Source organism: Acipenser ruthenus, chromosome 2, assembly GCF_902713425.1.
Source record: "Acipenser ruthenus chromosome 2, fAciRut3.2 maternal haplotype, whole genome shotgun sequence".
Taxonomy (NCBI): Eukaryota; Metazoa; Chordata; class Actinopteri; order Acipenseriformes; family Acipenseridae; genus Acipenser; species Acipenser ruthenus.
In genome coordinates, this window is record NC_081190.1 from 13,330,965 (window position 1) to 13,357,552 (window position 26,588).

At 38.0% G+C, this 26,588-nt stretch overlaps 1 protein-coding gene across 2 annotated transcripts in view; it reads right to left on the reverse strand.

Annotated features, from left to right (window-relative positions):
- LOC117963198 (extracellular matrix organizing protein FRAS1-like) overlaps positions 1–22,016 on the reverse strand; it is a 108,591-nt gene extending 86,575 nt beyond the window's left edge. For both annotated transcript variants that reach the window (XM_058989754.1, XM_058989748.1), the window contains exons 1-2: positions 21,141–22,016; positions 18,170–18,201 (exon numbers count right to left, since the gene is read on the reverse strand). In XM_058989754.1, coding sequence (XP_058845737.1) covers positions 18,170–18,201; positions 21,141–21,210 — 102 coding nt within the window. In that variant the 5' untranslated portion in view covers positions 21,211–22,016. The remainder of the gene's footprint in view (positions 1–18,169; positions 18,202–21,140) is intronic.
- Between the last annotated feature and the right edge of the window lie 4,572 nt (positions 22,017–26,588).

The following is a 26,588-nucleotide window of genomic DNA, read 5'->3' on the forward strand; positions in this document are numbered from 1 at the left end:
AGCAATGTGTAATTGCACAGCCAAACAATACAGGGTTTCAGTCCAAAAATAATAGTACACAAAGGCAATGTACAAGCTCCCGTGCTGGTGGTGAATACACAGTTAAGTGTGACTGGTGCAGTGTTTGTAATCCAGGTTGGATGCTGGCTTAACAGCGACAGCTCCCAGTTTGCTTAGCGGTCTAATAATTATAAATACACAGTTAATAACAAACACAAATACAAAACACTCACGGTTACTTTCAGTTTCGCTCGTCCTTTACAGGTCTTTCCATAACCATAACAGAGGAACAGATCACTCGGCCACACACCCTGATAAATCTTCAATCCCTTTGATAGCAAGTGCAATCACGTCTCCTCCAATCCATGACTGACACATCGCCTACCACAGTAAGGCGCTGACTTCTAGTATTGTGGCTTCGCCCCCTTTTTGGATGGCCGACTTCCGATTGACCCTGGAATGAACTGTCAAACCATCCAGTCCGGGGCACACTGTTCCTGTTGTACCGTGCCCTCACAGGTTGGGAGATTGTTGACTCGGATTCATTCGCTGTCTGTCACAGTAATGTATTAAAGCATAAATTCAAAACATGTAATTTTCTCTTTATCCAGGTAACCTATGTAAGGAACTTACTGTACAACTATGGCCAAAAGTTTTGCATTACCTATCATTTTTTAATTGTTATCAGTTTTTCATAAAGTATATGGAAAACTACAAAGTGGTATGTAATTCAATATGTTAATGTAACATTATTCTGCAGGTTTCATTTGACTTTATGAGGCAAAATTAGTAAATTCTATAAGGTAATGCAAAACTTTGGTCAAAGCTGTACATACTAAAATGATATCATAAATAATATAAACTGTACAATTTATGCTTACTTAATTTACCACTAACATGTTTTTATTTGAGAGTCATTCATTAAAGTAACAAAACACTTTATAGATGCCATGCACTGCAGCCTACTTTTCCTTAAAGAACATCATTTTAAGAGAGAAAAACAGTTGTTATTTTTTTGTTTAAATACAAGCACAGATAGCAATTACAGAGGCAACTGTCCAATCTTGTAAATTCCTTTCCCATGTATAATTTACAGGTCTTGAAAGCAGTGCTTTGAAATGCCTGCATGTCCATAATGACAGAGTAAAGCCTATAATAGCAGAGTTGGTCTCAAATGTAAAGCAGTTAAGGCCAGTTTGTTTTTTCTTATTACACACATGTTCGTGTTTTATTGCCATGGTTAAGGAAATTATGGTTTGCTTTTAGATTCCTGACACAGAACCAGAAGTTCCTGGGAGTTTCACACAGGTGTTGCTTCTAGGTGAACAGCTCTAATCCATTTTTCCCTGAATGAGTTAGACTGTATAATTGACCAAATATCTAGTTGCAGATTCACTTCCTGCAGTATTATTGAGAGAAGCTGCTACTCGTGTTAGGAAGCAGCAGTCTTTAGTCTTGTTTGAGTGCTATTGAGACTATAGTCAAGGTGCAACCTCTAAATATTGTTGTATTCTTGAAAGCCTGTTAATGAATAGACTGACATCCTTGATAAAAAATGTGAAGTTTATATGACAACTATCTAAGATCCAGTAAAATATATAAAACTGACCCCTTTGGGTATTGACAATTGAATAGGGGAACTAAATGACAAGCTTGTGTTTTTCATGTTTCAGTGAAGAGCAGTTCAGCATGGAGAATTCAAACAGGACAGCTCAGAGGAGGCGCCTTTGTGATATGAATCAAAATACCATACCATAAATATATTTTAGGATGTCATCTAAAGAGACATTCCACTCTACAAATGAACTCTCGACAATCCCAGCTTCAACATAATTTGATGATGCAGGAGACTTTCAACTGCCTGTGCTTTCATAGTTCCCACACACAAATAAATAAAACAAAAGAGCTTCTATAATCAGGTTTGACTCCCTAACTGACTACCACCTGAACCATGCTTTCTGCGTACCAAGCTCACCTCCTACCTTCCTGTCCTTCGTGGAACAAGACGAGAAACATCTGGATTAAGAAAGTTACTAATACCAGGTTATTACTGTATTGCTTACAAATGCAACATTAATAAGTGACAAGGGTAAATCAGGTGGAAATGTGTGTTATGCAACACACTGCATTACATGTAAATGATTAAATAACCGCGTGTTATGCTGCCTAACTAATGCTATTTTGTTCATTGACTGTTATAATTCAGGTAGTTTCAAAACAAGACAATTTCTCAAAGCCTAGCAATTCAATGTAAATTGAGATGATGGCAAAACTATATACACATATAGTTGTAGTCAAAAGTTTACATACCCCAAAGGAAATTTATAATTTCTGGAAATTTCTCAAAAACAAATAATTATAGGAACAATCTTTTTAGCAAAAGTTTTACTTTTGTGGATGACGAAAAAAAGTTACAAGAAATAGATCATTTATTTACAATCATTTAATTCAGCAATTTTTTTGCAAAACTCCAAAAATGCTAATTCAAAAGTATTCATATCCTGACAAGGAAAATGAAATTAATAGCTAGTTGAGGCAACTTTAGCAATAATAACCTCTTTTAAACGATTAGGATATTTGTCAATGAGCTTTTGGCATAATTCTTCAGTGATTTTTGACCATTCTTCAACACAAAATTGTTCCAGTTCATTCAAATTCCGAGGACTTCTCTTGTGCACAGCTTTCTTCAACTCATACCAAAGATTCTCAATCGGATTTAGATCAGGACTTTGACTAGACCATTCCAGAATCTTGATTTTATTCTTCAACCATTCTGCAGTAGATTTTGATGTGTGCTTTGGATCGTTGTTGTGTTGGAATGTCCAGATACCCTTTAAACCAAGTTTTGTAGTGGAGGGTTTCAGATGATTGGCCAATATCTTTTGGTATGCTATGGAATCCATTTTACCATGTATTAGAATTAAATTTCCTGTGCCAATAGAAGAAAAACAGCCCCATAGAAGGATATTACCACCTCCATGCTTGACAGTAGATATGGTGTTCTTCTCTTTGTATGCCTCACCAGACTTTCTCCAAATATAACAACTATAATGACTAAATAGCTCGATTTTTGTTTCATCACTCCACAAAACCTTTGATCAGAACTCATATCCATCATTCAAATGCCATTTTGCAAACTTTAAGCGATTGTCCTTGTGACGTTTTCCTAAGAGTGGCTTTTTCCTTGGCCTGCGACCATTGAGACCTTCACCATGTAATACTCGACTATGGTTGGAATGGAAACTCCAGTCCCACTTGCAGCCAATTCACTTTGAATATCTTTGGCAGTCAATCTTGGATTGTTATTAACCTTCCTCACAATTCTTATACTTGTTCTTGGTGAAAGAACCTTCTTTCTTTCAGACCGAGGGAGTGTTGTGACAGTATCATGAGTCTTGTACTTCTTGATAATAGAAACAATGGTTGAAACTGGGATACTCCAATGCTTGGAAATCTTCTTGTATCCTTCTCCAGCTTTATGACAATAAATCTTTTTCTGCCTAAGGTCTTCAGATAGCTCTTTACTTTTTCCCATATTGACTTATCGGTAATGACAGCAATCATCCCATGCCTAACCCTTTTTCTGCTCTCTAAGAATGTTCATCTACAATCCAGCATTTTCTAGACTTTTCTAGAATGAGGTTCTGCATTATCATATTGAAATTTCTAACACATTGTAGACAATACTATCATAGCATCAAAGGGTATGAATACTTCTGAATTAGCATTTTTTGGAGTTTTACAAAATAAATGCTGAAATAAATAATTGGAGACATCTATTTCTTACAACTTTTTTTCCTCATCCACAAAAGCAACATTTTGCTACAAAAGATTTTTCCTAAAATTCTCTGTTTTCAAGAAATTTGGGGTTTGTACACTTACACATACAGAAGGCATCTTGTTTGTGTAAGTCTGTGTGCGCTTGTGATCTATCCATTAATTAAATAATTAAGCAAATACAGAAAGTCCTCCTTGCTCAATTAGATCTCTGCTAATCTGGTGATCCCTTCCATCAAACAGCATACAGTTCTGCACCTGAGAGTCTGCCTGAGCTCTATCAGCAGCCACATCAATGAGGCTACTGTATCAGAGCACAGGAACTTGGGCTTGTGTAGTAAAATGTAACTACTTCATATAACTCATGAATCATTGCAGAGCAAGGTGCTTACTTTTCACACTACTGCTAATGGAAATCCAGACTGTTGACTCAAACTCTGTACAACAGGCAGCGGTCCAGGTCTTTTTACAGCGTACAGATAAAGCAGCATTGTACGTGTGCGGGGACAGGTATGAAAAGTATGTGCTAAGTACATTGAAGTCATTACAAATCATTGCATGAAATACACATTCTTAAAGTTTTTAACGTTACTGTACAGTAAAACATCACACTCACCAAGCTTTATCTCCAAGCTCTTACAGCTGCATGCCATGGACAATAGGAGGTCCAGGTTATGATTTCCATTACACGAGAGTAGATGTTAAAACTTCATGCTGATTTGAACTCGGCTCTCGCCAAGATAAGCACCAACTAAGACGTAGCTTTACAGTAAACTAATGTGATCCATATGTGTCTCCATCCATTTACGTTTCCTTCCATATGATGATGTAGATATCCTTCTGTCTGGTGTTAATGGCTGAAGTGTAATGCTGGCTCCAGGGATCAGCTTATTTTGCCTCCCTGGCGCATCAGCACACACAACGGCTGCGATGCTGGCTCCGGGGATCAACCACAGTGCGGCCTCCCCAGCGCATCAGCATGACAACCGTCTGGATTGAGCTAAGTAGGGTACATCTCTGGGGTTTTCAAGTGGGCACCTTCCATCCTCAGTGTTTCGTCGACTAGCCCACGACACCTCAAGAGGGCTCGACGGTGATTCTAGAACAGTCACAGCACACTTTATATCTTGTTTTTCAGTGAGCCAAACATGCTTGTTCCTGCTACAACTAGCAAGACAAGGAGGATATAAAGTACATTTTCAAGTGTTTTTATAGTATAAATAAACAGACATTTTTAAAAAGGTATTTGCTTGTCAATTTTATTTTTTAATTTACATTTATTCATATGTACTGTAAAACTATATCAAGTAGACAAACATTGTAGCAAAAGCCTTCATTAATTTAAGACGGACGAAGGCAATAGCCAAAATGTTTGTCTGCTAGCTTCATGTTTTTTTAACTATAAATATACTATGCTCAATATAATCTTCTAATCTTTCTGAGAGTCATTGAATAAAGCTAGTGCAGTCAAACTGACTGTCACTAGGAAAACGCAGAATTGTTTTATACTCAGATTACTTGGGAAGGCAATTTCACGTCAGTCTGCTAAACTGCTTGACTGTGAAATGTGGGGAAAAAACATTTTCTGCTCGATCAAACCAATACGTACAACAACCTTTTGTAGGAAGCACTCGTTATCATCCAAATACATTTGCACCTCTTTGTTATTGTGTGTTGCTTTGTTGTTAACTGAACTGGAAGCACAATCCTCATTTATGGGTTATCTGTTGGGGGGCTCAACAAAGAAAGTAATGGCTGGATTAGTGAAGCCGTTGCCACTAAACTACTATGAACACACACATTTTTTAAACACCATTCATTTAAACACTTGCATTTCATTCCTGTGCAGATGCAGGACTTGAACCCTCCAAACCCTGTTTTCCTGGAACATAATGGAACTCAGTCCCCCTGCTGCTCACAGCTTAGGTCACAAGTCTTCTTTCAGGTCAACAACTTTTTTTTTACAGAATTTAAAGCATACCCTTTTGCACTCTGCTGTGTGCGGGCTTTATGTTTCCCTTGCAAAGAAAATCATGCGGAATTGTGTTGAGTAACAAGATGTAATTACAAAACACAATTCCAACTTTCAACAACTGAATAACAAATAACAAATTACAATTCAACTGGCACACACACTCTTCTCAATTACTCCTTTTTTCAATTCTACCCCTCAGAACAAAGGTCACAAATCAAAATTGCTTTTCAATTCATGCAGTGTGTATTAAGCAAACTCATTGTCCTGGTCCCCAGATAAAGATAAGGAACAGGAAATTAGATTTTTAGACAACGAGAATTGTTTGACTTAAACACACTTTTCTCTTAGTGCCTTACAAAATTATCAATCACTACATTTCTAAATGTGAACATGTGCAGTGGGCCTACACCTGAATAAAATGAAAATGCATTGTGCTGCCAAAAATTTTACATTATAATGGATACGATGCAGCCATAATTTTGATATAACTCAACCCATGAGCACCTGGGTGGCAAGTGGACCACTAAGCGTCATCGGAGAAGATGGGTAAATACCATCAGAGGCACTGTCGACAGTGCATATCTCATCTCCAGAGACAGGTTTCCACTCAACAAATGTTCCACTCAAACATATATATATATATAATCAAATATTTAATCAACAGTACATGCATATAAAGAATGTGAGCACATGAAACACATACGGTTGATCTAAAGCAATAATACTGTATTTTGCACCAACGTGTCCATGAATTAGTTAGTTCATTTAACATCCCACTTGAGAGACCACCACCCCAATACACAACACCTGTATAAAATGCCTTCTCGGACTCTGGAAATAGGAGAGCAATGTTATCAGTTGAAAATGTCTATTACTTCATGACTGAGATGAGATAGGTCACTTTATGTGGTTAAAATAATGGAATTTATTTTGAAAGGGTACATTTTAACCTTGTTTGAAAATATAAGAACCCAGAAATAAAAATAACTTGAAAGAGTTATGAAAAAACATAAAACAAATATGTTAGTCTTATAAGAAACTATGTTAAATAGTAGATTACTATTGCTGCACTGGCATTTATAGTCTTGACAAACTGTGTCTCCTTCTCCACACATCATGCCATTACTAAGGCCAGCAGCAGCCAGAGAGTGTAAGAGTAAGAAACGGGCCTGTCTGTTTTAACAGCTGACATGACTGTGCTGGAAAAGAAACTGACAGTACTGACATTTCTTGATAACCTCCTGCACTTGCTTATTGCTGACTGCTTTACATTCCAGCAGATTCAATTGCTTATTTACAATATTTATTGTCAGAGAAGAATATAGTGGTACCAAGTCTGAACCAAGACATTTTTACCACTTTAATTTATTGTAAAAAAAAACAAAACATGGCTTTAGCCAGGAGGAAAACGTTTGGCCTTCGGATGGTTTCTGAGGTTTCGAGGTGAGTGGTGGTTTTACTCTCATGAACCTAAAAAAAACTTACAGAAAGTTTACCAGAGGCAATTATTCCCCTTATAAAGTTAAATTTGAATAGCAACTGTACTGTTTCCCCTGCCTGCTGTACACTGGGCATTTACAGTTATTTCATTCTGTGGTAAACCATGTTGTTTGTCAGGCTTTACCATATGCAAGGCCATGTCAACACAACTTTGTTATACTTTTACTAATTATCAATTAATCAGTTGTTTCTGGTTCAACCAACAATAAGTGATTGTTAGACACTGATTATTTCAAACTTGTTAAGAAAACATTAAAAACGTATCAGTTGTTAAGGAAAGTCTTTTTTATAAATCTTGACTTCACTCACTGATTCCCTTGACTAGCTTTTACCATGTTGCTTTTAATATGGCGTTAAGGGTGTTTTAAATTTGTAACAGCAGCATAGCTGACTTAACATTGGTAAAGAAAGGAAAATAAATACTTTTTCACCATTTGGAGGATTTTTTAAAAAAAAATGTACTTCTTCACACCCAGAAACGTTGATAAAAGATATGCTGGAATTTTGTTTTATTGTTAGTCAGGAGAGATGCCAGTGTCTAGACATTTGATGTGGGAGATCTCTTTGCGGTCAGTGAAACGTGTACTAACCTAGCCCCTGTTACCTGTGAGGCAGACAACAGAAGAAGTGTTTTTTAATCTGGCATTACACGCAACAGACTCCCCACAGATGCAGCAACGTTGACAGGCTTTGTCTTGTTTCAGTCTCACATCGATCTATAATTTCAGCTGATTGCTGGGGACTAAACTGTTCACAATCGCACTGGGATACTTTACTCAACTGCAGTAACATTTGAAACCAAAAAATAAAGTCCTTCAGATGAATCTCTAGCATTCACTATATCCTATTATTATATAATGGAATCTACCACTTAAATCTGAAGCATCCCAAACAGTATTTTGGCTAAATAGGCAGGAATTATGTTTTACTTCCTATTGTATAACAGAGCATACAGATGATACTTATAACACTTTAGGTATCGGTAATGTAGGTGCTTGGAAACGCAATTAAGAAATGCTGTGGCCTGAATCCACAACAGTTCCTGAAGAAGTTAAAAATCTTAAAATTGCAAATGTCTACAAGCCATGCCCATCTTAACTCTTTCCCTTCAGCAACGGCAGCAGAAAGGATCAGAAAACCCAACCTGGTTACCATAACACTGCAGGAAAGTTCCAGCAGGTTGTACTTTGTGTACGTTTTTATTCTTAAGAATCAGTGGGAAACCTGTTGTTTAATTTTCAGTGACCTTAAAGGGTACATAAGGACCTTTTTATTTTATTCTGTTACAGGTTCCCATGTGTTTGTATTGTGTGTAAGGTGTGTGTATTGTTTTATTTATTTTTATTTTTACATTTTGACCACTTTTTTAAACTTTTAAATTGCATTCCCTGCCTCAAGATTTCAGATCATCCGCCTGCTCACATATGTAACTGAGATGGATTTACCAGTGAGCAGGAGGATGATGGGAAATGTAGTTCTGAGAGGTCCATGCAGGTACATGGGAAGCCAACTAAAGGCAGGGAATGCAAAAAAAGTTTACAAAAATGATAAAACAATACACACCTTACATAAACAGTTGTAGCAACACATGGGAACATGTAACACAATAAAATAAAAAGGTCCTTATGTACCCTTTAAAACATATTGAAAGGGGGATAAGTAAAATCATTCCTCAACAGTACTGAAATTTGAACTGACACACACACTAATCAATGGGGTCAAAGGTTATCTATTTCTTTTGTTTGCCTATAAGGACATGCTGCATATTTACAAAAGGCTAAAATGAACAAGGACAGTTGGCTCTCTGTTTATAATATGCTATCTTAGTGATGGCCAGTTAAATAGCACTAGGAGTATACCAGGACCACCCTTATTAAATGACTTCCAATGTCGATACAGTAGCACTACAATTGAAATGCAATGGGAACAATAGCAGCTACAACGGTATGACCCATTTCAGAAAGGCACCACAGTGGTAACATGCTTTGACATACCACTGGGTATCACAACAGTATGAACCAATACACACATAATCCAATGAAGTCCCATAGTACAGTACCATTATCACTGTGCAATCCAGTGTGATACCATTGCTGTTATTATAATAATATCCCAAGATATTTGTTGTTGAGTTAAATTAAGTCAGATAGACCAACATTTTGTCTAAAGGTCTCCACACACCAGACGTGATGCGACAAGCGAAAGTGTCGTACGATACACCGCACCACGATAAAAAAAATAAAACATGTATTTTTGATACAAGACGCTCACAATGCGACTGGCGACACAGAAGTGACACAGAAGCGTTGTGCTAAAATAGGACTGGTGTCTACGTTTGTGATTTTGTCGCGTGGCAGTTAGGGAACTGACCAATGAGGAACAGCTTCCCTTGCGCGCCTTCTGTAAACAATGGCGGAAGAAAAAATAATTCTTGCAGTGTCAAAATACCCAGAGCTGTACAATAAAGGGAGAACAATTTTCTATTCCCCAGAATGGAAAAATTGTTACTAGGGCCTGTTTAAGATCACACTGGCCTAATATTATTATAGTAATCGAGGAAAAGATGCCAAGGCCTTAATCCAGGCATCTTATAAGCAATCACATCAACCTACTAAGAATACTGCACATGTTCAATGGATGCGGTAAAGCATTCCTTTGCTCAGTTTAGTTAATGAGCAACCCAAAATAGCAAAATGGAAATGTTATCTTGAGCTATCTATTGTACTTAACGTCATCACTAGTAGGTCAAAGTATTTAATAATGACAAAGGTGACCCACCTCAACTGTAGAAAAATCATTCTGAATCTGCACAGCAAGGCAATTTCAGTACCCTTACCTTATTTTATAAAATATAAATGAGAACAATGGTTTGATGTATTATGTACAGCAAGTGCAGCACCACAGTGCTCTGTAAAGGTAACTCCTCTGGGGACTGTCTGTCTCCAGCTATCACAACTACAACCTGTCTTAATAAATTACTTGGAACAAAACAGAAAAAACAAAAAGAAAAATCGAATCTAATCAATTGCACCGTCGCAGCATCGTTTCTTAAATGATGTTGCATTTTGATCTTGCTGAACTTGAAAAACATTAAAGCAATCAATAGTTTATTATCACTGAGAATAAAACAAATCTCTGCAGGTTAAGCAAAAAAAACAAAAAAAACATGAAGTCTATTACCTGCAGGAATCAATCAAGGTAAACGGTTTTGAGTCAATTACCCACACTGAAGCTGACACAATTAGGACATCAACCGAAGACACAGAACACTCAGCGAATAAAAGAAGATAAAGACTTACATTGATCAGTTTCTTAGAATACAAAAACAACCACAGAATGTCACTCATATTTACTCCCTGATGGCCGGCACACACAGAATGTCACTCATATTTCCTCCCTGATTGCCGGCACACGCAGAATGTACATGCTTATGTTACAATCTTGGACTTGAAAACCAATTACCTGAATCTAAAAGGTGTTCTTATGATCTTTGAGTTGATGGAGAAAATAAGTTAAACAAAAATGGCCATCCATTGCCGATTGCTCACATTCAAAATATCCAACTTGAACAAAAAGTATACAGCGGACAAAGAGCCAGACAAATGGAATTCACGTTATGATGGATGTATGTGAACCAGAAACATGGAATTAATTACCCAACCAAGTTTTATGTTCTTCATATTTTCCAGAAATGATTTATCTTTTTTTATGTTCCATTAACAATTGCCAGTTGTCATGTTAGAAAAGTAAAGCAACCACCAGCTTCTCTTCACCTTCAAACAGCTTTTAGTTTCACTGTAGATAGAACCTGTCTAAACAAATGGAAAAAACAGCTTCGGCTTAAGTTTTGCTGTGTTTATTAAGCAAAAAGTGTTGCCTAGGCAATCCCAGTTCCTGTTTCTTTGAAGAAGTGCAGTCTCAGGGGTCAGGTACTCCCTTATACTGAAAGAAAGGGAGTACAGCACTCTTTAGAAATTCTTTTCCAGTGAAACCACAGGAAGTATAATCTTTGATCCACTTACTACTATTCCTGACATTCACACAATGGGATAATAATGGGACTAACAGAGGCCAGAATGACCAATTATACCTTATGGTATTAAATACAAATAGCTCCCTTGGGCTAAGAATCTTCCTTTAGACACCCTTCCTTGGACATGGCAATCTGCAGGTGATCCAACAAACAGGTAAACCTCTCAGAGACATATTTAAAATTGATATGAAACCTTGAACAATGCAACCAGTTAAGGGATAAACAATATTGTTTTCTGTTGAGTGGTTTAATTTACCAATTAAAAAATCAAATGACAAAGTCGTAGACATATTTTGATTAAGAAATACAACTGCAGCTTCTTATGGATACTGGTTTATATCTGGCACTCGCTGACTCATAAAGTGTCAACTCACTTGCAGAAACTCTAATGGATAATCCACAATCTGTTATCAGGTAATAATTCATAGCTGTACATTCCTGGATTCTATAATTGTATTTAAGATAGTGGAAAGTAAACCAAAACAATTCACCCACACACAATTTCAAGCAATTCAGTCCAGAAGGCAACAGGCACTCTAGGTAATTATGGGATAACTTTATCACAAGAAAGATTTTGCCTTGCATGCTTTCTATGGACTTTAAGCAGCTGAAACATTTATTTGGTCAAGTAAACAAACTCCACTGGGACACCAATCATGAATAGCAAGGTGTGCAAAAAGAAAACTCTCTGGAAATTGTAAGATTACAATTAAAAGTGAAAAAAAAAAAAAACAAATGGAAAAAAAAACAGCTCAGGTTTATGTGATGATTTGTTCCTGAGTTTAAATGTTTAAATGTTAACCAAATGTTAACCTTTAGTATTTTGTTTAACCAGTTTTCAAAAATATGTATAATTATAAACCTCAGGTATCGCCTCAAATAAACAGGTTCCAAGAACACAAAATGTCCTCATGCTCAAAAACGACATTATCAAGTAGGTACTCAGACATTGGTGCTTACATGTTGTTTAAAATAACAGCACTCTGTGTCACATGGGGTCTCATGATCTCATGATTTATAGAATAAGTAAAATGCTGAAGGTATAACTACGTTTATAAAAATTAAACAGAATCTAACACCTCTTGTGTAGACTAAGTGTGCATTCATAGATTATATTTACTGTACATACATACATTCATACACACACACACACATACACAGACGCACACATACACACACACACACACACACACACACACACAAACACACACACACACACATATAAACACCCACATCCTAAAGACCATTACCAGACATGTTCGCTCAGGTAATGTACCTGTTATTAAGTACACCCTTTTACTGTAAAACAACAACATATTGGCCCACAGTAAGCCAACCTTGGCTGCTAATAACTGTCTCTGCACAATTTCCCCTGAACAAAGTGCAATGAGAGGACAAATGTTCTCCTTTACTTCTCTGCCCTATCAGAAATCACCACTGGTTACGCACTCAATTCCTCACGCTCTGCCTCTCTCTTTGATCCCTGGCTTGAACACTCAAAACATGGCTTCTTGACTTCTGAACAATTCTGCAGGCCTTCTAATTTATTTTTGTCAGAATACATAATGGGGGCACTGGCAACTGAGCTAATTGTGCAACCAAAATACTGTCTTCAACAACAGAAGGGAAAGGAAAAACACATTCAGAGGTCCCCTGGTTAGATAAGCTGCAAAAGAATACACAGTTTAATTTTCTCATGCTTCCATGATTCTTAAATCTCCTTATTACATCAAAACCTAACAAGGTTCATGACATGCCCCTATGAGGTCATTTCTAGTTCAGTATCAGTAACTAGCAGGATCTTGCTAACACCAGAAAAGTTCCTAATTTAGATCCCACAGTCCATTATTACTGTATACCATGAAAACATTCCATCTCTGCCAAGTCCCAGCCACATAGGGATGCCAAACCCTTTGTTTGTGGGAGTTCAGAAGAAGTGCTGAGACTAGCAGGCTGTTGTTGCTATAGCGCAGAGATCGCTGTTGTTTGGGTTCATGTTGCTTTTTGTTTGCATTGTTGTTTTGTTTGTTTAACCTTTTTATTTTGTTTAATAAAAGTGTGCTTCACTGTTTAAACCGCAGATCTCTCTGTCTATGAGTCTCCCTCCTGCTGGTAACCAGCCTTGCCAGTGACGCTGTCCTTTTACAACTATCAATAAAGAGTTCAAGCTTTTATACTGTTCAGAGTCATGGTGGAGCAGTGAAAGGCCTTATTTTCAATGAAAATCCACAACTCGAGAGTGCTTAAGAGACCTTGGGGGAATTCACAAAGCCAACTACTCCCAACTGTTCTCTGCACAATTTTTCTAAAAATTGAAAAAAATAATAAGAAATAAACAACATAAATATGGCCCTTGGAATATTCCATCCTGCAAATTGTTATGCATAAAGAAATGTAAACATGCGCAAAGTTTCTAAAGTTTTAAAACCTTGTCCTGCACTGTGTTTTTATTCATGTCTTACAGGCAAGATTATTGGCAAAACACTGCTGGGAATGCACGCCCTGGAGCACTAATGCCTAGTCTTTATTTAGTGCTGTGATTGTGTTCATGAAGGGATACAATGACAATGCCAGAGTGTCCTCAGTGCAGTGTTTTCAGAGACGGGTATTGTAAAAGATGAACAAAGCAGGACTCCTATCTCATCACTGTCAAACCAAAGTACACCAGCTTCATTAGCTAGACTTGAACACATTTGGTTCACCTCAATTTAAGACCTCAAGTAGGTGAATGGAAAACACTGTTTGGAGAAGAAACACAGTCAACTGCATTAAGCCCCTTTCACACTGGCACTTCTATCTGGGTCCGGACCCGGGTCCTGGCTACCCTGGTCACAATCCCGCGTAGCGTGAAACCACACACCTCAGGATGTGGGTTGACATACTTTGACCCGGGTTGAGCGAGACAAAATTAAAGATGGCCGACGAAATAACATACAGCCACACCTGCGTGAAGGCTTCACTCCAGCAAGGAACATTTTTGTTTATTCTGTTTAGCCAAATTGTTTGTTACTTGAGACAGACTGCAGCAGGGACGAAGAAACATTTGCTCTAATGAGTTTGGTTCCATCCAGAGAAGCTTAAATGGAAGCGTCTATAACAAGCTGCTTCCGGGGCATTGATACGCGTATTGTTTACTTGCACCTGTTACTCAGGTCAACCCCGCTTTATCAAAAGCAGTGTGAAATCACGTAGCCGACCCGCATGACACCGGGTCCTGACCCGGGTAGGTTTCAGGTAGAGCATGCCAGTGTGAAAGGGGCTTTACAAGCACAGTCTACATTTATTCCTAATTTATTTATATTAATAAAGGTATAAAACTCAAGCATGCCTACTTTGTCTTCCTAACAACTACTAAAAGAGATCCAAATAAATGAGCCTGTCCACCCACTCGGCAACCCACATCTTTGCCTCAGTACAAAACACAGAATTCATTCAAGTCTGATCATTTGATTCCATTGTTGTTGGAAGTGTAACCAGCACTCCAGATAAACTGTGTAAAGGGTGCTTTACGCATTGAAAAAATATGACTTACTCATGATATTTTAATTGAATGTGTAATGAATACACATAGCAATTGCATGTTATCAAACTCAATCTGTGCCATTGGTTCCCGGCGTCTCCGTGGTCAATTGAGAATGTACTTCATGCGGTAGCAAGAAAAATGACGGGACAGCTTGTAGTCTGCCTGTGAATTGCCAGAAACACGTGACCAATAAGTGTCTAAATTAGAGAGTAAATTACTCAATGGCCCAAAACCTTATCTGGAGTGCTGAGTGTTATGAAAGGTATTTGAATGTAGAGACTTGAATGAGTTAAGCGCTGCAAGGCGTTTTGTTACCACCGCTTATTCTCGAGCCCTCCAGCATCGGGGTCATTCTTCCAGGTGTTTACGTCTTTCATGGGCCCCTATTATCTTCTTTGGAGTCGACAACGTTCTCTTCCTGAATGTGTTAAAACATGCTGGCTGTTCTACCTGCCTTTCTTCCCTCTCCTTTATCACAAAGTCAAAGGAAACATGAAAACACCAAACACAAAACAATGTTCCAGGACACACATCTTATGGCACCTACAGTGAGTAAAAATTAAAGCCTTCCACATCATAACAGATGTGTTTCAAGCAGGATGGCAATTCCAGGAATGCAGAATTGTCTATTATTAAGTCTAATACAGAGTTGTACCTGCCTCGCAATTATAGACAAATGATATTTTGAATATGGGAAACAGTTTTAGCTTTCTAAAACAACTGTAATCTTTTTTTTTTCATAAAAAAAAATAACTGCATATTCCTCCTTTAATTTGACGTTTCTTTACATTAGACAAAGTGTTTCCTGTCAAATATATATATATATATATATATATATATATATATATATATATATATATATATACATACATATATACAATATTTTGTTCAGGCTAAAGCACTTGTTTTTAGATGTAAAAATGTTTCATATATTGGGAGTCTGTGAGGCTATTTAATTCTGCATATTTTAGACTGTTTCTGAAAAATACAGTGTTGTACCTATTGTTAGCCAGGAGAAGTAGGGGTGCACCGATAATCCGTAGCCAATTGGCATGGCAACGATATAAGGAAATAAAAACAATGTGCACCGATATTCATGCTTGAAGTTCTTCCAGATACAGAATTGAATGTTTGGTCAGGCACGCTTAATAATGACGCACGAACACGAGACAGTCATTTTCTTTGCAGTGCTGTGTAACGACGTGCAATCAACCTGCAGTAAATATGTCTCAAAAGGGCGATGTTCATTTTTTTTTAAAAAAAATCTGAAGACAACAATAGGCTAGATGAGTTGTGTGCACAAGAACATACTTGATGCTATATTAAATGAACTTTGAGTAGAGTATTATTCTGATGCTTAAAAAAAAACTGGTTGAATCCTAAATAACATTGATGGTTTAAGTTATTATTATTATTATTATTATTATTATTATTATTATTATTATTATTATTATTATACAATGTACTTCAAAATTACCTTTTGTCATTTTTGTTTATCTTTCTTAATCTGCATTGGTTGCGGGTGTATTCGGCGCCATTTTGAAGCAGAAATTGATTACTGTGCCGTCTTTTGTTAAGTAACAAATTCAAGTTTGACTGAATTTTGTAACCGGAACTTTTATATTTTTTGTAACCGGAAATTATTATTTATTTATTTATTTATTTTTGATTAAGTGAACAATTTAAGTGGTGCTGCATTTTGAAGCAGTGTGTGCTTAAAATAAGAATTTAACAAAAGCTGTTGTAGTTGCCATTGCGTAGGCTACTTTTCTTTTCCTACAGTATAGGCAGAAGTTATAATACGCAATGTTTGACAGAAAATGGCTATAAAAGTTAATGCCACATTAGATATTTTTCTACAGAAGTGTTTTTACTGGTACAAATGCAAAATGTTTTTCTTTGTGTGACTATGACGGCGTTTACATGGGACAAGTCATGACAGTTTTCCTCACAACGTTTTTGCCGTACTTTTCAGGAAATGCGTTGCTATGCTGTCCTGATTTATGAAAAAAAGTTGGCCGTACCAGTGCAGATTACTCAATTCATAGTCATTTAGGTGAGGGGATATTTAAATGTACGTGCCTGCCTAGTAATTAGGAAAAGAATGACACTGGATTTTGTGAGGAGGGCTTCGAGAAGCCAGTGACTGGTGGTCCTCAGCAGCGGTACAAGTGCCAGGCGCAGAATCCGCTTAACACACACACACACACACACAATATAATGAAACGTGGATTAAAGTTCGGTTACTTGTGTTTAACAACATGCATTTATACAAACATTAATAATAGGCTATACGAGAGGTTTACATTTGCGTTCTTTCTTGTCTGTGAGTGTGTGTGTGTGTGTGTGTGTGAGTGTGTGTGGTTTGGTACGGCTTTGCTGAGGAATAATGTGAGATTCCACCAGTTAAACGGGATCTTGACTGCTGAAATCTCGTGACACACAAGCACGATTCCTGCTCCGGTTTACATTGTTTTTTACAGCTGTTTTTATTGTGAGAAAGCGATTCACGATGTATTCGCGTGACAATGTCACACAGTCATGACTGTAGAGTCGATTTTCATGTTGTAAAACAAATGTATAAATTGCTGTCAAGCACACAATATAATACTACCTTATTCTTTGTATTCATTTTCTGAAGTAAATGCAACAAGTAAACAATATCTGTTCTTATCTGTCATAAAAACAACAAGTAAACGATATCTGTTAATTTTGTAACATTTATAATTATAAAATAGTTTAAATATAGACCCTATGTCTTGTTCTAGTAGTGTACAATAGCTTACCTGCACTGTCTATTATTATCTGTATCTAATCGTATCGCCGATATGGGTAGATAACCATCGGCTATCGGTATTGACCAAGAACATCTTTATCAGTGCCCCCCTAAGGAGAGGTATACATCTCCATAGCCCCAACTAAGGAGGCCTACAGCACAAATGTAATATTTAATTTGACAGTGTAAGGCTTCACATATATTGCTTCAATTAAGCCACTTGCAGACAAATCTACATAAGCACTTTCGAAACAAGCCCAGGTGTTCTTGTTACCAATCAAAATGTAAATCCGTGCTGTCCATGCAAGAGTGCATTATTTATGAAGCACATCTACTGGCACAGACCTGAATCAACTGTTATATCTAATAATTTTGACTGTTAGTGTATCAAGCCACAATGTTAGCACTCTGAAGTAGTCCAATGATGTGTTGGTATATTATTATTGATGAGACAAAGCCTGTGAGCTTAGCAGCTATCCAAATTGAACAATTTATTGGCAGAATAATACTTCAGTGAAGTACAAATCAACCTTGAATTTACAACAAGACAGACAGACAAAAAGCCAGTAAAAAGTTCAGACATACCGCAAACAGTGAGCCTTGATAGAGACATGCACCTGTGGGGAGAAAAACAAAACAGTTAACAGGTTGTATTCTAAAAATGATCAACAGACCCCAAACGTAGACACTCTATATGCAAAGGTCATTAGTTCACACCGAAATAGACACCCTACTGTATGTACCAACCTAATGGCTCACTGCTGATTCACAGCAAGTTTAAAACAAGCAGCAGTCCAAAATATCCCAGGGTAAATAATACAGAGTGAAACCAGGACACTTTTCAAGAACAGAAAAATTATGACCCATTCAAAACAAGATGAACTCCCAACTGGGATATTTTGTGACCTTATAATGGGGAGAAATACAAGATTTAATAAAAATGTCCATTCCTATACTTAAAGGAATTCAAGTTTTAAATGCCTTTTCCAATATCAGTAAGATTTCCACAGGGAATACATTAGGGGACAATGCAAGTGATCTATATGCTGCATAATATAATCAGGTAACTGACAAAGGAAATGATTTATGTAGGAATAAACCTAGAATAAATTAATTCCCTCAGTACAAAGCCTAGTCTGTGGATTACACACTGTGGTTATGGGACAAGAACAATTATTTATGTTTTTCACCCACTGCATTACAGTAGATACTCATAACAATCCCAATTGTGCTGGCCTAGGATTTTGTGTTATTATAGTGGATTGAAATATGCTTGTGGGATTAAGCATGTAATACTACATAACAAATGGCCCATGAAGAAATCGATGCTTTTACAGTTGCATTAAGGTTGGATGCCGGTACCATTTTGTTCAAATGCACTTTGAGAGTGATAACCTGTATTCTGTAAAACAAAACACGTTTACAATTAAACTGCATCATACTGTTGATCACAAAATACACAGAGTAGCCTTAAAAAAAGCATTGATTTGGCCTCCAGTCAAACCAGAATGGATTCGATCCTATCAGATATCAGAAGTGGGGTGTGGAGGCCTCTAAGAAACACCAGGAGCAGCAGGAAGGGTCCGTTGGTACAAACAACACTGTATATCCCTTGGCACTATAACCAGTTTGTCCTGTTTAAATTGGCAATGTAGGATCTGGCCCATGGCTAAATTCCCCTTGGCATCTAATTTACAAGCTAAAGACACTAAGAAGCAAAATCCTGTGTTTCAGAGTAGAACACTCTTTAAGCAGCTATGCCAAATAGATGTAATGCAATCGTTCTTATAAGAAAAAAAAACAAGGCTGCGGTTGTACACATTATGACTATAAATAGAGCAGGGCACCAGTTTAATTCAGGTCACAGCAAGCAAATGAGCAAACGCATTACTATTAATCAAACAGACCTTGGTAAAATAATTGCACATGTTTCTTCAGGGCTGTCTTGATGCTTTTTAATGTGGTTTGTTTAATGTAGACATGCTGGGACACTGGATTCGATAAAAGGAAAGAATCCACTAAGGTTGTGCTTTATTGGTGATGTAAGAGATAGCAGGTGATTACTTGGTACTTACTTGCAAATCATCACCCTTCTTGGCCTGCTTGCTGTTTCATGGGGCAGCATTCCAATAAAATGCCATGCATGAACTACAGATTCAGCTGGGGCTATGGATGTTTGTGATTCAACAAGGCTTTTCAGTCTAATGCACTGATAATGTTGCTTAAAGGAATGCCAGCATGGTGATGGTAGAAGCTGCCTAATGTAACCTAATACACTGCAGAAACTGAGTAACTTTTCCAAAAGAATATACCTGCTGTAAGCAATAAAACAATGCCCCATCATTGGGGGGAAATGGTACATGTTTAGCAGGAAAGAAACCTCTCTATCTGTGTTATAATCTTGGACTCAAAATACTCTGGATGTGCCAAAAAACACAGTTCTATATTTATGACAATCTTCTGGACTATTACCAGTATTCCATCCTGAACATTCCATAAAAGGAATTGGAACACATATTAATAGATACACATTACCCGGCAAGTATAAGCTACTGTACAAAAAGATGCACAGATTTACTGCTATTACAAAAAGAAAATGTAGACAAAACGATACATTGTGAAAAAGGAAACGCCAATTGAATTTTGCATATTTACTATTTCACCAGAAAAGAATAATATGTTTAGTTAGAAAATAGACTCGAGTCATACCTGTCAAAATACAAACATAAAGTTAACTTGGCAAACTTACATAAAAATGTCGCACATTAAGAGGGCAGTGCCCGTGTTATTCAGCGTTAAGATGAAAAACAATGCCGGTTTATTTGATATGAAAATGTACTGGTGTTTTAAGAATGTACCTAGTTTGCACGAACGCTACTGAATAATGTATGCGTGTTCTTAACAAGTTTCTATCTTGTCTTGCATTCCCTCTTTTTGTTATTGGTAATGTCACCGTAATTAAAAATAAACAGGAGACTAATGTGACGTTAGTGCTTGAGTTCATAGCGGTCGTCTTTCTGTCTTTTAATATAACTTTTAAATTTGTTTAAATCTATTCACTAAATGGTTCTCCAAGTTGACAGATGAATATGCTTGATAATATAAGGCAGATAACGAAAGTTCTGGTATTACTATTATGAGGGCATATAATCGATCGTGATTTGTAAATTGAGGCTATTACTAGTAAGCTAGAAAACACGTTGTTCTTATTTAACACTCAGTACTTTCACTAACGAAACTACATTACGTATCTACATTCTTTCTCCATCGCCTGCAACACAGCCAGTGTCGCATACCGTACTTTACAGGGGTCTACTTCGCACTGTCTCTTAAAAACGAATGAGAAGAATGCAGCAAAAATAAAATTACAAAATGCTTGCTACTGTATTTCCAATACTAACTGCATCGTACTTCAGTAGGCTAAAAAATCAACTACTGTAATTACACATCATTAAAGCCAGTTCTGCACAGTAATTGATGTTTTGTCTCAAATTTAAATGATAAATCTAAATATTGCTTTTAAAAAGCCAGTTTAAGTCGTGCACTGTATACTAACCTTGAGTACCAAGAGGTAGAGTTAGCAGCCCAATCATAACAGCAACAAAGATCCAGAAGTTCGGCTCCATGGTCACGCAGAAAATGCGCAATTTATATATACATAGAAAGTAAGTCCCTTTTCAAGGCACACAGCAAGTTCCAGAAAACATTATTCAGGTCTTACTGTGTGAAAACGTTGAAACCCATGTGTATATAATTGTAATGCACAAGTGAGATGGGCTCTGGTGTTTCTTTGAACGACTTGTAAGTTAATTGAACCGTTCGCAAATGTAGCCAGGCAGCATCCGCCGTACGGTATGTGTTTATATGAAATACTCAGTATTATTAAATGCAATGCATGCCTAGTTTAGTTCATGGCCAGTCCTAGAAATTCACATCCATCAAGGTCTGAGACTCCAGCTGTTGAGAATCTGATGACAAAAGCGACCCAGGGCAGGTTTTCACCAAATATCTACAGTTCACTTGACACCATTACGTTGCACCACGTCAGGAAATCCAGTAGAATAAGAAACTACAATCAATGTGTATAGAAACGCCTGCAGAACTCAACGCGGCAGAAATGACCAATCCAAAACTTTTGCCCAGGGAGTTAAAAAAAAGAGACACTTTTTAAACACTGGTTTTTTTTTGGTTTTTGTTTTTGTTTTAAGAAAGTTGCACCTCATCCAGGCAGCAAGTCTTGTCCGGACTGAACGGACTGCAGATACCGGTTGTTGCAATATACTTTTGCTTCAAAGCAATGTTTCCAACTGCAAATCCAGAAACATGACAGAAGAGAAGAACGCGATGAAAATGTATTATGTGTAGAAAGCAGTACACTGAATAAAAATGTTTCTTTAAAAAATAAATCAAACACTGCGGTTGGATTTGTGTATGATTCAGAATGTTGGCGAGAGATCGCAGTGTGTGAAAATGGATTCATCGAGCCGGAGCTGAGATTCCATAGGGTCACGTGGGAGCAACCTGATCCCCTAGTCACTGCTGTAGACTTTGCTTTTGTCTTCAAAGCTTTAGTTCCAAAAAGCATAAAGCCCCCAAGCCAGCGCCAAGGCTTGTCAGTGTTGAATGTGTGTTCGCAATTAAATAGACTAAAGCTATGAGTCTGACCTAATCTGATGCTTTAAATGTACACACCACACCATATTAACACCTGTTAATATGTTTTGTTAATGCATCTGCTATTTTGTTCTCTGTTATAGGTTGTCAAATGTTGTTATAACCTAATTGCCACACCTTACTATTAAAAATAGTATGTTGCATTATTGTTTAAAGAAACTGTAAAACCCATGGTATGCCACAGTAAAGCTTTTTTAAATAGCTGTGTCCCAGTGAAAATGCTTCTGCTCTGTTTTTAATGCTTTTTTCAACTATGGAAACCCAGCTAGAGAAAAATGGTGGCCAAATCAAACAGTTAAATCGTGTCTGTCTTCTGCTGAAAAGTTGTATTGTTCTGCAGCGTATATTTTTTCCACAACAGCAGTGTCGTTAATCATCCAGTATGCCCTAGATCTTGGCAGCTTTTCATAAGAAGCTACTTTATTTGTTTCTATTAATAACAATTGTACTTAATGCAAACTATTTAATGACACATTCTGTACTTATTATATGAGCAAACAAAAGGAGCCAGATCTCACTCTTTTTTTTTCTTTTACATTTTTTTTTTTCAAAAAGGAAAACGCACACAATAAGGTTTCCAAAGCCAGAAATGAATTATTCAGACAATACATTTTGCGGGATGTAATAGTGCAAAGTACTGAATGAGCAACAATATTATTATTATTGGAACTGAAAAATAAAATTGTTATGGTCTGTCATTTCTGTAGTGTTTGAAGCCATATATGCTGCATTTCCAAAAAAAAAAAAAAAATACCAATGAAAATGTCTTCCCGAAAAGCAAATCAGCATGTAAAGTTAGGCCTGGTTCATTTTACATCGGGATCAAGCTTGGGAAATCAGGCCTTTAAATGTCGTGCTATATTATACAGAGTTCTGTTTAAAGCATAAACGACTGAATTGTGCTGCTTAACACACAGTACAAATCCACCCATGCGGTCATGTCAGAAACTGTATCTAAACCTGTTACCAGCTCAATAGATAGACTGTATAAATGAAAGTACTAATGCACTTGGATTAAAGTATTTAAACATTGTTCAAACCTGTTTTAAATACTCATTGTAATATACTGGCATAATACATACAGTAACCATTTTCTTTACTTCAAATAAAATGTACTTTTAAATGCTCTGTTTCACCGTATAAAAACATCTGACAGCATAATAGTTAACAACATAATGTTATAAAGACTATTACATGTTTTTTTTTTTTGTTTTGTTTTTTTTTAAGAAACTATGCTTACTACATATAGTTTGTGTTACAGTAGCTAAAATATTTGAAAACAGAAACTTAAACTAAAAAGGTGACATCACTGATGAAGGATCCTCATCGTAACAGATTGTTGTTAAAGCTAATAGACTGGGATTAGCACTGGATTCCACAGTGTGTCAATATATAACTTGAGGTAACATGTTTAAATAAAGAACTGAATAATGGGAGTGCCAATAAATGCCACATAAATCAGGGGCAGCTAACAGAGGGGACACAGACAATGCCTTGTCATTAAGAGCTCAGCCATTGACTTTTCTCAAGTAATACACTTTTTGGAAAGCTAGCAGCTGTCTCACTTTAGTCTTTAAAAGCTTTCTATGCTGTGTGATACTCGATGTTCTGGCAAATATTTGCCCCAAACCAAAATATAAAGCCATTCCAATCTTTTTAAGTAGGTTATAGCTCTTTCAAATCGGTCTTAAGATAAGAGCTAGTTTTAAGACACAAAGCAACACATTTATTAAAAGAAGAAAAGAAACTAGAAACGTGTAATTCAAGGTAAGTTCATTTGCCATTTTTTTTTTATTTATTTCCATTACACAAAAAATTGTGCAAATTGCGCTTTCATGCAAAAACCGTGATAATCTGTTGCAAAGATCCCTTTTTTAATTGCAAAAATACATTTTTAATTGTTTAAAGAAAATGAAAATTCAAATCCAGACTTCACAATTTAAATAAAAACATTGGTTTTGAACTTAGAAATACTGTAAAATGGTCTCCAATACAGGTTTATAGCAACTGGCCTGAATGCTACAAGCTTGACCCATAAAGGTCATGTTTCTAAATTCTTTTAACAGTTGTGGTAGCTATTTTAGTACAAACATAGGATGACGACTCAACTATTCCCACACAATGGTTATTCACATAAATAACCATTTGGAACACATCACACGTAGTTAATGCAGTGAACTCATATCTAAAAGAACCACTGAGAACTGCGTGGTTACATTAGGACCATACAATCCTTCAAGAGCCCTACAGTTTTATTGAAACACGTAAACACTAAACCTTTTTCTTTCATGCGTTTTTTATTTATTTATCTGAGGTACCAGCCAACCAGCAATACAATTTCCACAAGCAGCCACAGACATTTTGCAGCCAAAGCCATGAAGTTTATATAACGTCTTTTTTGGTTGTGAGTTACTTACTGTACACCTCTTGTAATAAACTCTGTCCAGCAACAATGTTTGAGTTTCCATTAAAGGGACTGCATGGTGAGTACCACCTAGTGTTCAGACATGGTAACTTACATATTTACAAAAACATTACCTGAGGACATAGATGTTTTCAGTAGGGAAGTTGCATTCTGTCTGTATTTGCAAGTAGGAAGTAAAGTATCCGATGATTTACGATTGTAAGCACTTAGGACATAGGGCAGTGACCTTTACTTCCATTTCGTTGCCTGAGAGCAAGTAACATTGTAACTACAAAATAAAAAAGAAAAAGAGAAGAAAGATCTTATAGATGACTTCTGTTTTCATAATAACCCTTTAAACACTCATATCTCTTTGAGCATAAATAAGTGTGACAGGTTGGCTTGTGTGGTGACAGGTTGGCTTGTATGGTGCACACAGTGCTCGGTGCACATGGTACTCAGTGCGCACGGCGCTCAGTGCATTCGGTGCGCACAGAACTTGGTGCACCCGGTGTGCATAGCGCTTCTGTGCAAGTGGACCAATTCGTGCACACAGTGCTTGTTGCACTCGCTAGTGGCAACCATGACGAGCATCCCATGGTTCCACGCCTGCACATCCTGTAAGGCGAATATACCACCCAGTGACAAACACCCGCTCTGTGTGCAGTGCCTGGGGGTCCAACATGCCACGGAGGCCATGGCCCAAGAGGACTTCTGCGACTTCTGCGCGACTTTTTAGCCCAGGGTACGTCGCAATAGGCTCAGAATGGCCATGGGTCTAGAGTGACGCTCAGTCTCCCACGGCAGAGCAGTCAGCAGCCCTCGAGGCCCCATCCCCACTCCTCCAGCTCTCACAGAGCCCCTCACAGGAGTTCCCTGCACTCTGGCTCCTGTGCCAAGACCTCGCAGTCGCTCCCCCTCCCCCCAGGTGAGAAGGGTGAAGCGCTCAAGGCAGGCGAGGAATATTATCTATCTCAAGGAGCAGATGGGCCAGGTCCTTGAGCTACTGTCTAGGCAGCAAGTTCCAGCGGCACCAGTAGAAGCCAGACCCCGCTACCACCCGCACCAACTTCGGCCAGTGGGTCTCCCATAGGAGCCCAGGCCAAGCTGGAGTCACAGCTTTTGATGGCGGAGGAGGACACGCTATCTTTAGCGGCCTCATGGGATGAGGACTCCTTCCCCACAGAGATGGAGGAAGAGGAGCCGGCGCCGTTGACTGTGGCGGAACCTAGCTCAGAGAGTGTTGAAAAAAGCCACTCGGCTTGCTTCATTGGAAGGCGTGGAGAAACTGGGCCTGGCAGGATTCCCCCCGGTTGTGCCTGAACCCTCAATGTAGGGTTACAGAGACACATCTAAAGAGGGCTTCCGCAGTGGAGGCGCAAGTGACCTGCCTGGCTAACACGGCAGGTATTCTCACCACATATTTAGACGGTGTGCTCACGAAGACCCCTCTCCCAGAGCCTGTGGCCACGGAGCTCCACCTCCTCACCAGTACGCTGCTCCAGCTCTCCTGTCTTCAAAGGCAAGACCTAGGCCAGAGCCTGGCTGTGGTGGCTCACAGACATCTATAGCTGTCGCAAGCAAGGGTACCCGACGCGGATAAGGCAGCATTGCTGGACTCATCGATATCCTTGGGACATACATTCGGGCCAGCTGTGGAGGAGATTTTACAGCACTCCCTTCGACTGCGCGAAGCATCTTGGCAGATAGCTGCGTTGCTCCCTCCACGTGCTCCGGCGTGGGGTAGGTCGAGCCATTGGCAGGCCCCTCAGGTGCATACCGTCACAAGGACGGTCCCAGTGCCCATGGCCACAGCGGCGATGGGAAACTGAGCCTCTCCACAGAGCACAAGGAACGCAGGGCATGGTGTGTCCGCGCAACAGCGTTAGGCAGTGGCTTCGGAGTGCTCCGCCCCAACCTCAGCAG